This window comes from Lichenostomus cassidix, chromosome 13 (assembly GCF_008360975.1).
Source record: "Lichenostomus cassidix isolate B80296 chromosome 13, HeHo_3.0, whole genome shotgun sequence".
NCBI lineage: Eukaryota > Metazoa > Chordata > Aves > Passeriformes > Meliphagidae > Lichenostomus > Lichenostomus cassidix.
Genome location: NC_139494.1, coordinates 13,310,653 through 13,325,804, shown reverse-complemented (window position 1 = coordinate 13,325,804; position 15,152 = coordinate 13,310,653). Strand labels below are relative to the sequence as shown.

Genomic DNA, 15,152 nt, shown 5'->3' with positions numbered 1-15,152 from the left:
GTCCAGAGCAAAACAGTGTGAATGGAGGTGTGTGGAGAGTGCAATGACACTGAGCAGGGCAGGGAGGTCCCAGTCTGTCCCTTGCACACCCACCAAGCTGCTGTGCAGGCTCTGCCCTGCAGGTCCCCAGAGGATGTCACTACGTACACAATTTCAAGCACTCAGGAATTCCTTCCCCCTGGCCCCCGGAAGGGCAGACAGGAATGAAAGCAGCTCTGGCAGCAGCAGCTTTTTCCTGGTACCTTTCCCAGGGCATGGAGAAGGATGCACCTATGTTATACAAGCTCAATACAGCAGTGGCTACAGGAAGCTCCTCTGGTGCCTGTGTGAGAGGACAGTAACCTATTCTGGGTGTAATGAATTGTCCTGGGGTGCTGCCAAGAGCCTGCAGGCTGTGGCTCATGCACAGATGCAAGATGCAAACTGAAGCTGCAGGGATTGCTTTCACCCAGCCCTTGGCATTGCCATCCTCACCTTCTGACAGCTACTAGCTACAGTTCTATTCCAGTATGAACCAAGTGCCCTTGAATCTTTTCTAACTCTTCCTAAACTGGAATTCTCATTTTCTGACTGACTTTAACAAGTGGGAAACTTTAGCTATTAAGTTTAACCATTAAACGTGGAGAGAAATTGCTTCCCTCCAGCTACTGTATCTACAATTGCTTTACAAGACCTGCAAAATTAGTATTTAATATTAAAAACCCTAGAGGCACTTAAAGAAAACGTTATCAGGGGAAGACAAGGCTGTTGGAACAAACAATTGTAGGTGTGCACCAGGCAGATCCAGTACAGGCTGTCCCCCAGCTCCACAATTAACAGAAAGCAGAGGTGACACACTATTTGGTATATAAAAGCCTATAAAACCATCCCACACATCTGCTTCTTTGTCCTTCCCCACCCAGGGCAGCTGTTGGGGAGATGCCCAGCTGTGGTCTCAAAGCTTAGGGCAGGACAGATGATGCATTTCTCCCCAGCACACCTTCTCCTCACACCCCTGCTGTCTGCAGGCACATCTCCAAAGTCTCTATCCCCCCACGGGATGTAAGAGGCTCTAAAACACAGCTCCTTTCTTTCTGGAATACTCTTTATGGACTTGTGACTTTATGACTAGGTCTCAGCCTAACTTTGTTATAAATTGCCCTCATCAACCTCCCAAGTAACACAAATCAAACCATTTCAAGTATGTATTTTTTTAATGGGCACAGCAAATGCACAGCAGATCTTCCCAGCTGTGAATTCCCTGACTGCATATCCCCACTGTGGGTAACCCTGCTCCCTGCCCAGCTAATCCCTGCACCCATCAGGCACACCTTGTTTATCCTCTTCTCACAATTACAACTTGCTACACTGGGGGAAAGGATGTGTCAATAAACAACCAAACCATTGCAGCAGCGTCATTAATCACAGCTTAAGTAATTGGTGTCCCAGACACTTCACTTATTCATTTTATCTGGGGCTGGAGTCCAGAGTTTCACACTTCAAAAAAAAGTTTAGATAGCAGAATTAGCAACACTGAGTCAGTGATTTCAGGAAACACTGGGGCATGTGAGGTAACAAATTAAACCCTCAGATAACAAAATCTGGGGATTGTCTGATGTTTAGGTTCTCAGAGCCCAAACAGCCCCTGTAAATGGAGGCCAGGTGAAATTTAGATTAGTAAACTTAAACTCTATTTCCTAGAATTTGAGCATGGGCTGACCCACAAACATCTTCAGTCACCTGATTTATCTCTGTGTTTAAACATTTCAGCTGCATGCCTAAAATATTTATGGAGCTACACTCACTACTTTGTTTTATGCGTATATGTTGAGAAAAAGTGTAAAGTCAGTGTATTTGATTAGCTTGCTGTGACAGCTGAAGAGGTAATATCTCAATTGTGCAGTTAACAAATTATAAAAACTGACTTCTGGAACTTGTATCTCATGAATAAAGTAGATGTTGAATTCAGATTTACTAAATTGTGTTAAACACAGCTTTACACAAAAGAAGCTTGGATTGAAATGCCTAACAATGCTTTCAGATTAAGAAGCTCACAAACTATTTAAAAACCTCTCTGCTTTCTCTAAACAAGGGTTAAGTCCTAAATTAAGCACTTTTGCTAGTGAAAAACTTCAGGCTTGAACAAAATCCAGTTCAGCACCATCCTAGAGCATAATGTGCAAAACCAGGTGAACTCAAAATTCAGCATTCAATTGGAGCTAGTTTCTACCTGTAAACCCTGATGAGGCTGTTTTTATGAGGAAGATGTCCAAGAAAATAATCCATAAACCTGATAAAACTCTTCATATGTAATTGAGTGAAGCTATTCAGATCTTATTCTGCCCCTGAGCATTCCATGCTCATTTCCAGCTAGCGGCCAACATAAGAACTGGAACCTCTGATTTATGTTCTTCTGAGCAGGGTGGCAAGTTTGTGGTAATTTTAAGTCTTTTGGAATCAAAAAAAGATTTTTTTCCCCCAGATTTGATTCCTTCTATTTCCCTCTGAAATTACTCCACACTGTCCTTTATTAAGGAAACATCAGGACCCAGCTGTGCAAGGACTGTATTTGATGAGCAAAGGTACAGGAGTCCATGATAAAAAAGAACACATCCCTGCAGATGTGATAATTTAGGGCTTGCAAACCTTCACTCGTAGAAATGCAAACTGTATACTCACTTTGGATGCCTGATGTCTGGAAGGGAACGATTCAGAGAAATTTTATCACTCACAAAGATGTTAAAGCCATTTTCCCTGTATGCCTGGTCCACTCGCTCTGCATCAGTCATTGGGTAAGGTTTCCCCTGTTCTCCATTTCCTGTGGATAGACAGAAAGTAAATACAGATCATTACTGCTAATTAGTGCTTAACGGGCCAGAAACTAATCCATATAGCAAAAAAAGAGCATCTTATAGTCCTCTGAACATTCTTTTATTAGTTTTGTGCTCTGTGTCGTATTTAGCACTGGGTCAACCACATCAATTTAACAATTTTACCTGATAAGCAGTTTTGCTACAAACCACTCAGCTGTGCAAATCACAGAAGTCAAAAGTCTTCCTTGCAACACCAGAAACAGATGAAGAGGTTATAGCAATGCTGTGGAGGATCCAAAGAATGCCTTTTGTTTCACAGTGGGAAGAATCCATACGGTTTGAAAGGCTCAGCACTGCTGGAATTCTCAGCACAGATGGATTTGTGCATTTCCAACCTGAGCTCTTGCAAACACACCAGTGCAAAGCTGTGGCACTCAAAATGGGACCCTATTTGCAATGCAAGACAAACCCCAGAACCATGGAATGGACTTGCATGAACATTACAGTCCAGAGTATTTTTCTTATTCTTCCTTTCTGGATCTCCCATTTTTGGGAGAGGTACATGCACAATTTTCTTTTTTTTCAGGGAGGTTGGATAAGTTTCTTAGAAATGAATTTTCTTCCTGTCATAAAACCACCAAGATTTAACTGATACATTTTCACCTCAAAATGGCTACTGTGGAGTAGGGGAAAAAGCAATTTAATTTGGATTAACACAGTTAAAAAATTAACAGATTAATTGGCTTTAATGCTGCATCACATCAAGAACATCACCTTGTCCCTAAAGTTCAATATGTTGTTCTACACTCAGCCTACCAAATAAAATCAAACTAAGTTACAATCTGTATGAAAACATTTTTATAGCAACCTTACATACCTACACGCTCAGAGTCCCTCCTTATGGCTTCTTTGTTATGCCAGTCCTTTTTCCTTTGTCCATCAGCAAAGTAAGGGTCTTTCTTCTGCCTCACGTATGATGCCTTTTAAATAAAAAATTCAATATGTAATAAATACACAACAAATAAAACCTTTCCTCAGCAGCCTCCCCTTCCTGTAAGAGGAAATTAAACATCTCCCTTAAGGCAGGATCATCACAAGCAAGTGGCTTTTAGCTTGAAAGGGCTGAGGGAGGAAGCAAGATTTGCTTGTCTCAGAACAGTACTTTATCTATGGCTATTAAGTGATATTTTTCCAGGGCACCATCATGTATGCAGAACAGTATTTCTTAATCAGGGAATCTATTAAAAACTCCCATTTTCATTTTGAAAACATCCAATACATCTTACAGCCTTTTTGTTAATTAAATAGGATGTAATGGGAGACCTATTGCAGGATCATTATTAATGAGACGCTACTACACGTGAATAAAATCAAAATAAGATTTAAAAGGTCATTTATTAAGACTCTTGCTGCTGAACCCAATTAGAGCTTCTCTTCCATTATGTTGTTCCTGAAATTCAAAAGGCACAGGTGCTTTGAAAACAAGTCAGCAAATGAAGATCCCCAGTAATCCAATGTCTGCAGCTCACCTCTGACTGCACAGGCTGGAAACTCACATCTGCTGAAGGAAGGAGGTTTTATGAGAGGCACTGCAAAAGCCTCATTGATCCACATCATCCAGAAGGGAAGTGCAGCCCCAGAGCAGCAGAGCTGCTGAAGAACCTCACTCTCCTGTGGTGGAAGGGCTCACCTGAACTCACCAAACATAAACACCACACTAATTTCCTCAACCTGCCCTGGGATTTTCCAGCTGTCCCATTAAACACTGCTGTTCTTCTGCTAATTCCTACCTGGTGATAATGCCACCCTTGTAATCACTCCCACTAAATAACCCACACTACAGCACACTGCTTTTCTGTGAAATTTCTGCCTGTTCTGCAAGAACAAAACCAGACAAATTCTTTGTCAGGCCAGCTCACTGACCAGTCTCCTCTCCAGGACACTCCTCTGCCAGGAAAAGTCCTGGAAAGCTCTCACAGACCAGAGCACATCCTTGCCAGGAGAGTTTCGCCAACTTTCTGAGCACTAGGCTTGTGCACAAGTATCATACTGGGCACAGCAACAACTGGCAAGTCTGAAATCTCCGTATTTTAGCTCCCTTTTGTCTCTTGTTTATAGTGCTCTGGACTGAATGCACACACCAGGAGAATCCCTGACAATCCCACTGTCCCTCCTGCCATTTGCTGTGAGTTCACATGTGAAAATCCCTTAAAATCAGTCACTCTGGGAACCCCACCCAGCACTGCAGAGGAGAGCATGGCCAGAATGTCCAGGACTAGATCCAAAAGGAGGAATACACAGTACAACCCTGAGCCTCACAGCAGCCCATGTCAAAGCCCTACAAAGTGAGTGGGGAACTCAGTCACCCTGGAGAGAAAGAGGAAAACTAAAACCCACCACCAAAAAGACATCCACTCTCTCTAAGAGGGCATTGCTGAGGATCTTTAAATCTCACCTCTTCCAGGAACTTGGGCAACTTAAACTAGCATTGCAGAGGCAGCTCCCTTCCCTCTGAACTCTAATCTGAAAGCATCCCTTGGAAAACACCTTCCCACTGCTGCAGGTACCATGGGGATTGCTCTCTGTGCTGGTTTTGGGTGGGGTGGAGTTAATTTTTTTCACAGTCGGTGGTATAGGGCTGTGATTTGGATTTGCACTGGAAAGTGTTGATAAAACAGGGATGTTTTCATTACTGCTGAAGAAAGCTTACCCAGAGTCAAGGCTTTTTTGTTTTGCCGTCAGAGAGAAAGCTGACAGTGCATGGGAAGCTGGGAGGGGACACAGCCAGGACAGCTGACCCCAGGGACATCCCAAACCATGTGGTGTCCTGCTCAGGATATAAAGCAGGGAGAAGGAGGAGGAAGCAGGGGGTGTTTGGAGTGATGGATTTATCTCCCCTGCTCTCCTGGGCAAGGCTGAACACCTGTGGCAAGCAGGGAATGGATTCCCTGGCTTGGTTTGCTTTGCGTGGTTTTTGCTTTACTTATTAAACTCTTTATCTCAACCCGAAGCGAGTGAGTTTTCTCACTTGCACTGTTCCAATTCTCACCCCTAGCCCGTGCTGAGCTGCCATCTGGGATACAACCACCACACATCCCTGCTCAAACACACTCATGGATCTCAAACTGTCCTCCACAACAGCTCCCAGCAGACAGGAGAGAAGGTGGAAATACACCCCAAAGGATTCACACCATCTCCAGAACCCTCTGAGGAAAGCCACAGTTTCAGGTTGGACATCTCTCACCATCACACAGCTGTGCCACCAAAGCAGCAGCCTAAAAGCCATAAAAAAGCAGTTGCAGCCATCCCTGCCCAGTGTGAGCATCCCCAGGCTCTGGGCTGGAGTGATCCTTGTGTTTGTGTGCTCAGCGTAGGATAATGTGGACAGGGAAGTAAATTTTCTGCACAGCTTCGAGCTATTCTTCAGAGGGGTCAGCAATGTGCATGTAAACATCCTCAGAGCAAGCAACAACCTAATGCAAGCAATTTAAACCCTGAGATAGAGGGAAAGCAGGCAGCAGCACACCATCCTCCAGGGCTGTTAAAACAAAGGAAAACAAAAAAAAAGAAAAAAAAAATCACAGAGACTGCCACTGTATTACACACAGTACTGTTCAGGCAGATGGACAGTAGGAAGTCGAGCACATAGATGTATTACTGCTCTGAGTCTGAGATAAATTTACACACAAAAGCATCCATGAGCTGGGTTAAGCTAACCCTGTCAAGGCCACACGTGTCGGTAATTTGTAAACTTTAGATTAAGCAAGAGGGAAAACTATGAAGCACACACATAAGTTATTCAGACCTCTCTGAACTGCAGTGTGGGATTTCAGATGCACACAGAAAAAGAGTTATTGATCCTAAAGTCCTGGGGAACAGGCTCTGTACAGCTCTTGTTCTTGGAGACTTAGAAGAACCAACACTTCCTCATGTTGGCATTGACAAAGTGAAATGAGGATGTGCAGGGTGAGTCATTATCAGCTCCTCTGCCTGCAGTGCTCACAGTGTTTCTGCCTTGTACAACTAACACCAGAAGAGATTCACACAGGACAAACACAAGAACTCTGTTGGATCAACATAAACCTCCAAGTGGCTTTTAGAATCCAGGAGGGTAGACACAGCTCCAGGTCATGGCAGACATGCTGCATTCTGGAGCTTTCTTTGGTCTTGGGCAGAGAAATTACCTTAGTTCACCCAACACTGGAATCCCCCATTAAATCTAATTCAACTTGGGTAAATGTTAAGAGGTTAAAATATTTCTAACTGTATCCCTAGCAAGCAAACACACAATGCTTACAGTGGTTTTGCAGGTTGCTATTAAAACACCACAGCTGAAAAGTCTGCTGTGAGTCACTGACAAGTTCTGTCAACATTGCCTAAACATTAATTTTGAAGTGACTTTCAGTGCTAGGAAAGGAGTATCAGTGTCTTTGCCTGGGTGACCTTGCCAGACCTCACCATCCACACAGCCCTGGAGGGAAGGAGTAGCTGCAGCAGCCTGATCAGCATCATATCTCTGGTTAAGAACCGCAAGACCAACCTAATTTCAGCAGACTACCAAAAAAAGTCAGTGTGAACGATAAACCATTTGCCTTCCCCCTCCTGGAGCGCAGTTTTTATCTCATGCCATCACTATCAGCAGAGCTGTGTGAGGCTGCAGGCTCGATGCCACCACGGGAAGATGTGCACCTATGTCCTCAAAGTCCCTCTCACTGGGAAAATGGGCAGGTTGCTGACATTGATGTGATCTTGGAAGCTCTTTTCCTTCTTTCTTGCCTTTTTATTTTTTTCCCCTTCCTCTTGGTAAAAGATGTCTGAGCTCTAGAAATCCAGACACAGCATACAGGGACCAGAATGTTGCTTTTTTTAGTGGTTTCCTTCAGGGATGCTGCATGGGATTTGACTCAATTATGCAAATTACATAACTTGATGATACTCCTTCAACAAATGCTCTAGACTGTGATATCAGAGCAATCTGCAAAACACAGCAAGTTTCCTAGGACTGGCTTTTGCTTTAGCTCTTAAACAAGCATCTCATTTATGGGGAGCTGTGTCATACGTGTAATGCTGTATTTCATCTCAATTTCCACTCTTATCCTAATTTCTCATTAATTCTAACTGCATACTGGGAGGCAGAAAATTTTTGTCCAAACCCTTCACCATATCCCTGCTTGTGTTTATTTTATCTGTGGAATGCAGTGACCATTGTCTGGACACTGCAGCTGTCAATTCTGCATGGTTAGGGTAAATTGACATTATGGATCTGGATTTCTATCCCCATAAAAGAGGTCAGCAGTTTTCATTTTTGCTCTGTGTTATTTCCCACTTTGCAAAAATACAGTTTTTTTAAGTGGTCAATTGTAAACAACAAGTAAAAAGCACATTTTAAAGCGTGAAGGCTTCATTATGATCAGGCTATGTAAGTGCAACAGCCATTGAATTCCATCCATTAACTCCTACAACAAGCCCATAAGTTCTATTTCAGCTCAAGCACATTTTCTTTTCCTTAAGAACTGGAAGTTGTTTACCACTAAGGAGTGATTACTTCTCCAGCAATATCTTAAACTGTTCTTCTGCCTGTTTCCAGCCTTCATTTTTTTAAAACTGAAAATGAACTAAAGTAGAAAGGCATATTAAGCAATACATTGAAAATGGATTTAGACAGATTGCTGTAAATAAGCCCCTTCTGTTGTCTACCACACTGTTACTTAACGCGCCGCCAAAGCAATTGATCAGCGTTCAAACGCCAAATGCACAAAAATGGAATTTTAATTTTTTGTTTAATCACTATTTAGTGTGCCTGGCTCCAGCCAGAAAAAAAAAAAAAAAAAAAAAGTGTGGTTGGAGACACAAGCCAAGAGTTTTCTACACGAGAGGAAAAAAGATTTGCTGAAGTGTGTATGTTAACCACAAAAGCTGTACAGATCCCAAGCCCTGTTCAAGCGTTTGTTTTGCTGATTTTGTATTTTCTTTCAAACACAGGAGTTATGTTCAGACCCATGATCTTTGGAGACAGTGTCAGGGGGTGCATCTGCACCACCCCAGATCTCTTCATTAACCCCAGCACCTCAGCAAGTCTATTTTGCACTTATATCCTACAACAAGATGTTAAAGATGCCAAAACAATTCAAGAAAAACAACAGGGAAAGGGAGAGCAAATAGGAACCATTCCTCTATTTATTAAAGGAACTTGCAGCCTGAGGTGAACTCAGTGGAACACTCAAGAGTACACACTTGAGTACAACCTAGTTGTCACATTCTGTGACATGGCAAAGCAGAAATAGAAAACATCTACAGGCAGATCCTTTCCAGTCTCCCAAAACCTACAGTACCTGAGGTGTTTCAGGAAGCAAAAGTGAGGGAAGCCAGGTGTAGCAGAAACCAGGAGGAATCCTCCCTCTCACTGCAGCAAGCAGCCCAGGTTTTAATGATTGTGGGACCATCCAGGCTAAACGTAGGTAACCCTTCCATAAATAAACAGGTAGCAAAATATTACTGCACCATGAAGAAATGCAATTCTTTCCTTGGTTTGTCAGAGCTCTGTTAGCATGTATTGAACAACAAACTGGTACAGCATTCATGCAGCACAAACAGCCTCCATCCTTTGTGCTGGCAGGACAGCAGTGAGACTTTCAGATGAGCTAATGAAAAATAAAAATATCACCAACATCAGCTGGAGGCTGCTCCTGGGTCAGGAAGCTGAGCATAACCTCAGTCAATCAAAGCTCCTCATTTACTGGAACAGGAGGCAGCACAGTGCTAGAAAAAAAAGCTGCTAAAAGCCTGTTGTGTGATCTACCCAAGTGTTTTCAAAAGGTTAATTTTTGAAGCTATTTCAGTCCATAAAAAATTTAAAAGGTACATTAACATAATCCATACCTTCAACATTTCAGGAACTATTAAAAGGCAGCGCAGCACTAAATGGCACCACATCATGCAGAATTTTTAAGTGCTTGCAAAGACAAAAAAGCCAAGTTCATCTTCATAGCTTGTTGGGACTCAGACCCAAGCAACAGGTTTGAACCAGACCTGGAAGTTTTCCACATTATGCTACCACCTGGTCATCATTTTCCTTCCCACCTGTAACACCAGTGATACTGAAATTCAGATTTGTGCTTTGTTTTTGAGGAAGCCAGGCTTTGGAATATGGAAATATCCTGCCTGATTCCTTCAGAAGTATAGTCCAGATACTGTGGGCACTCCTGGATCAGTCCTTACCCCATGCCAGGGAATGGAACCACAGCTGGAGCAGAACAGGCAGAATGGATCAGTGCAGAAAGGCACAGAGCAGAATGCCCAGGGATGCTTGGGAACTGTAGAGCTATTAAAGAAATATGTTTCTTGCAGAATGCAGAATGCCAGCTCCTTGGTGGATGGGACAGACTGCTGCTTTTAGCTGACTCTGCTTTTCAATGCAGAAAGCTTTGTGTATCGAGTGCTAGAACAGTACTTGTTTGAACTGAAACTCCCCCATCTCTTTAAGTTCCTTCAGTTAACAAGTTTTATTCAACACTAATTGCTGAAAACCCTTTAGCACAAAATAGTATCTAGCAAAAAGTCCTGGCTCATCAGTGGATTAAAGTCAGCAGACACCAGCTGAGGACAGTGATTTGACATGCTTAGTCATCTATCTCTACCCACCACCTCACACTTTGTTCTTCGCTTATCTTTAGATATAATATTATGGTTCTGTGATGTTCTCTCTTCTGAACTTGCTGTTTGACTAATTCAGCCCAGCCCTGCAGAGGCACAGCACCTTCCAAGGTCAGCACAAGCAGAGAGTTCTTCCCTGAATTTAAGCACATCCTGTGATAGCACAGCACTTTCAGTCTCAGACTTCTTTCAGCTGTTAAAACCCCAGCTGGCCTAGTTTTAGAATTCATTTGCCCACAAACAGCTTTCTGGTCTTTTCTGTTCACTAAAACGTTTACAGCCCTTTCCATCTCCAGAACTCCACCTCCCACACTGCTGTCTCAGGAATCTGCTGAACAATGTGGAATAAGCTCCTGCAGGCATTTTGCTGGGGTAAACCACCTTGTTTTTGCCTCCAGCAATAAGAACATTTCTTTGACCTTGCTCTAAGATACAGCAGCACTTGATAAAACTCCCAAGGAATATATCCTGCCCTGGGCTCCCCTCTGGTTGGGATGGAGACAACCCATTGCTCACCTTGCCTGAGGTACAGCAGCCAGGAGGGGTTTGGACTGCAGACACACAAAATGAAGATGTAGACAAAAGTAATCTCTGAACTGCTACTCCAAATACGATTACAGACTTCCCATCCCTCCCACCTTCCCTTTCTGCTTTACAGCTTGTTGGAAACTTAAAACTAGATGAGCTTTCCCAAGGAACCAGGGTACAGTTAGTGTTTTAGCACATGTCCTTGAGCTGGTTTTGGACTGCAGCTCCTGGCAGATGAGATGCACTTCGTTTTCTGCAGAATCTAGTGCTAGCTGAAGCTGTCATAAATACAACCTTACATTCACAGAAATGGTTTGGAGACGGATTGGAGAAGTGACCATTTGAAGCAGATAACCAAACTCCATTTAGTCCAACTGAACAGCCCACAAGATGTAGTGGCTTCCTATAAGGACACACTTTGGAGCAGTGTTTCTGAAATCTGACTTTCTAGCAAGACTTACAGATTATATTGCATATGCAGAAGTACTTGTATAATCTGCATTAAGATTTAATAAAAATGCAGGATACAAAAGCTATTAATTCCATCTTTTTGGTGAATTCCCTGTGCTCAAGCTGTAAACTCTAGATCAGATTATAGGAATGTTAAGCCAATCAAGGACTGCTTAGATGAACACAACTTCCAAATATTTTATACACAAGCACAAAAGCAAACCCTGCATCATATTAGCAGAAATCCCATTAAAAATACATCACAATGAGCATCCTGAATATCCTCAACACAGAAATACTACACAGAGGTGAAATTCCCAGCACACAACCAATACAACAACTCAGGTGGTGCTGCACATAGGTGGACTGGCAAATATGTGACTCCAAATTTGACTTAGTTCAGTTTACAGAAAAAAATGTACAGCATTTATAACTATTTGAATGATGAAAGAAACTATGACAATTTGTGCCCTTCATACAATGGAATTCACCTGATTGGGTACCAGGTCCTTGGGAAACCCTGGTATAAGTCCTGGTATAAACTGGCATAACTGGTGCAAAAAAAGAAATCAAATAAAAAAAAAAGACAAGGCTGCTAATGCTCCAATAATCTCTGAAGCAAGGACAGGACAAACCCTACCTGCTAGACGTGCAAAGGAAGAATTCTAAGTACTTTCCATACAGACAGACATTTCAAGAGAAAAACACTTCATTTTGGGACTCAGCAATGTGCAAAGCATACTTTCAGGATGCCCTGCACTTCGTGATAAAGGCACAGGCAAGACTGCACTAGAACATGTTTTCTGAGGTAAGAGGAGCGAGGCAGTTTGAAAGCTTGCCAACAGTTATAGTTCATAATAGTAAACAGAAATGCTCAGGATTTTGCCCAAAAAAGCAGGCAGAGCACCATAAGGCATCCATAAGCCTGACAGAGCTGCTGCAGTCTGCAACAGCTGACAGTGTAGATCAGATATTTACCTTTCCTCATGGAAATTGGGCTGCTGCCAAACTCACACAAACAAAATTCAAGGGCACATTATGGGAGGTTTGATGCCTGGTGAGGGGCAAAGATTTGTCAGCATGCAGAGTACACTGGCTTCAGAAAGGTTAATGCTGCTCTTCTGAAATCTCCAAAAAGGTAAAAAAAAAAGAAGACCCAACATTCAGTGCTATGGAAAAATATATTCAATCCATGCAAACCCTACGTGACAGATATGACTCAAACACTGGAATGAGAACTGTAGCTGCCACTTTGTTGTGTGCCAGGTACTGAGAATGTGTTTTATGTCAGCAGACACTGTGCTTCCCACAGCAAGTTGCATATCGTGCTTAGAAACTGTTTCTTCCCTGAGGAATTTTGAAAGCTACTGGAAGGGGAAAAAAAAAAATATCTGTATTTTAGGGGTTTTTTTTTTCTTGAGCCTTTACCCATCATGAGGAGTTACACATAAAATTAATGGAATATCTCCAACCAGATAGTTGAGAAGTCAGACCCAAAAGCAGAGGATGTCAGAACATCTGCCAGGAGCACCCAGCAGTGCAGGGAATGATCCCCAGACATGCTGTGCCAGCTCACCTTGCTCAGCAGACCAGGATTCCAGTTTAACCCCAAACTGTCCCTGGAAATGCAGATAGGTGACACAATAAATAACCAACCAAAAGGATTTTTGGGAGAATTTAAGCCATACAGAGGTCTACAGATATTTTCAGAGTGTATTCTTCCTTCCCCCATTTATCTCCTGCTACCAGGAACAATTATCCTGCCTACATAATACTTACACATACCTTGAACCAAATAGTTCCCACTAACTCCAGTAAAGCAAAAAAGAATCACAGGCATTTTTCTATTTTATTTTCCACACTCTTCAGGCAGTACCTTCAGTGCTGACACTGCTCACTTGCCTTGCAGACACTGGGAAATCAACGACCACTGTGACAGCTTTAGTTTAGGGAAAAAAAATAAAATCATTGTTTTCAATAAACTTTTAGTATTACTTCAGGTGGTGCTCCAAAACAGGTTTGCTGCCTGATTCCCACCAACAGCATCAGTCTCAGCACAGCTTTTTCTTAGTAGCAGTGCAGCAAAACCACAATTTTCTGGTTTTCAGCAACAGAATACCCCTATTTCCCTTTTAGCTCTTCTAAAGACTTTAAACTAAATTCCATACCAACTTCTTGGCAAACTTGATGCTTCTTGACAGTGTTATGTTAAACTGAAAACATCAGCACTAAAAAGCAACATTTAACAGGTCTCTTCTTCATCCCAAGGAGATATTTAACTGTTGCTCAGACAACTCAGCATGCAGCACCCAGCAAATGCACAAGAATCCCAAATTCAGTCATCAGCCTCTTCTAGGAAACCAATTCACCACTGATGGGTGGCAAAATTGATTCGGGTATCACACACATCACAGGCTAAAAACCCACCAGGAACCACGAGGGGAAGGTTATCCCATGGACAAGTTCTGGGCACCTTAAAAATAACTTGCATTTCCAGTAATGTCAAGAGGCTTCTCAGCAGTTAAAAGCTGGCGTGCCAAGCAATGTACCCAGCAAGAAAAAGCGTCTACCACCCTTTCCCCACTGCTCCCTCCCCGGGGAAAGCACTGGCAGAGCTCCCTGCAGCACTCCTGTTCCTGTGCATCATCTCATCACACTTCCCAAGCTGGATACTCCTCTCCCAGGCAAGCTGCTCACGAGGTTTCACTCTATCCCCCTTTCAAATACAGCATGAAATTGGGAATATCACAATTTCTTAGTGCCATCCCAAGGGTTTTAACTGCCCACACCTCCACCCTGGGGTGGGGTGAGGGTGGCCAAGGTCAGGAAAGGATCAAATAATCCACAATGGAATTATGAATATAGAGGTTAAACCCTATCTAGATGCCCTCTAGTAGTGACCACTGAGCATGGCTTGGGTGCAATAGGGGAAAATAAAGGCTGGAAAAATAAATTGGTTGGGTCTGGGAAGAAGCTGGTTGACAGTGTTAGGCTGCCTGTGGAAAGCAGATAATATTTCCAATAATTGAAAGATGCTGAGCACTTCTGGGGAATTGAGGAAGAGCAGGGCTGGGGATGCAGATACTGAAACATTGTGTATGTCTAAAAGGTGACAAATCACTTTTGGATGTCATCTTAAAAGTGACAAGCAGCTGCTAACTGCAGCAGTGTCAGGATTAAAAAGGAAGAAGCAGGCAGCTTCTTTGTGGGAGAGGTAACAACCAGGCAGACAGCAGAGGAGAGAGAGGTGTCACTCAGTGATGTAAAACTGAGCACACTGAGTCTTGTTGTTGCTAATATACAAATTGGAATTCACTCAAATCTAATCAAAACTTACACATTCTGATGCAAACATTCAGGTCATGTGTCAAAACAATCTCTGCCAGAATCTTTCCAGACCCTGTAAAATTATCTATCGATTTCAATACTGGAATGGAAAACAGGCTTGTTAAATCTGCTGATGTTGCTAACTGGAGAATGGGATTAAAATTCTAAAGCAGTCCTGACCACTGAAAAAAGCATCAAAAATTTAGGATACAATTCAAAGGGGAAAGAAGGCATTAACTGTACAAATGTGAGACTTCAATGATTTTTTATGCAGCTGTTCAGCAGCTGTTCTATCATCAAGACTGTATGGAACTCTGTCCTGCTGTTTGAAAAAAGCTAATTTCACCCTGAGATATTTATAAAAACATCACACACACATAAAAAAAGCAAAATAATGGATGC

The 15,152-nt window shown here is 42.6% G+C and overlaps 1 protein-coding gene across 1 annotated transcript in view; it reads right to left on the bottom strand.

The window, feature by feature from the left end:
* GALNT10 (polypeptide N-acetylgalactosaminyltransferase 10) overlaps positions 1–15,152 on the bottom strand; it is a 79,925-nt gene that overhangs the window by 39,176 nt on the left and 25,597 nt on the right. Inside the window, exons 2-3 of the mRNA XM_085073788.1 lie at positions 3,670–3,772; positions 2,659–2,797 (exon numbers count right to left, since the gene is read on the bottom strand). Coding sequence (XP_084929914.1) covers positions 2,659–2,797; positions 3,670–3,772 — 242 coding nt within the window. The remainder of the gene's footprint in view (positions 1–2,658; positions 2,798–3,669; positions 3,773–15,152) is intronic.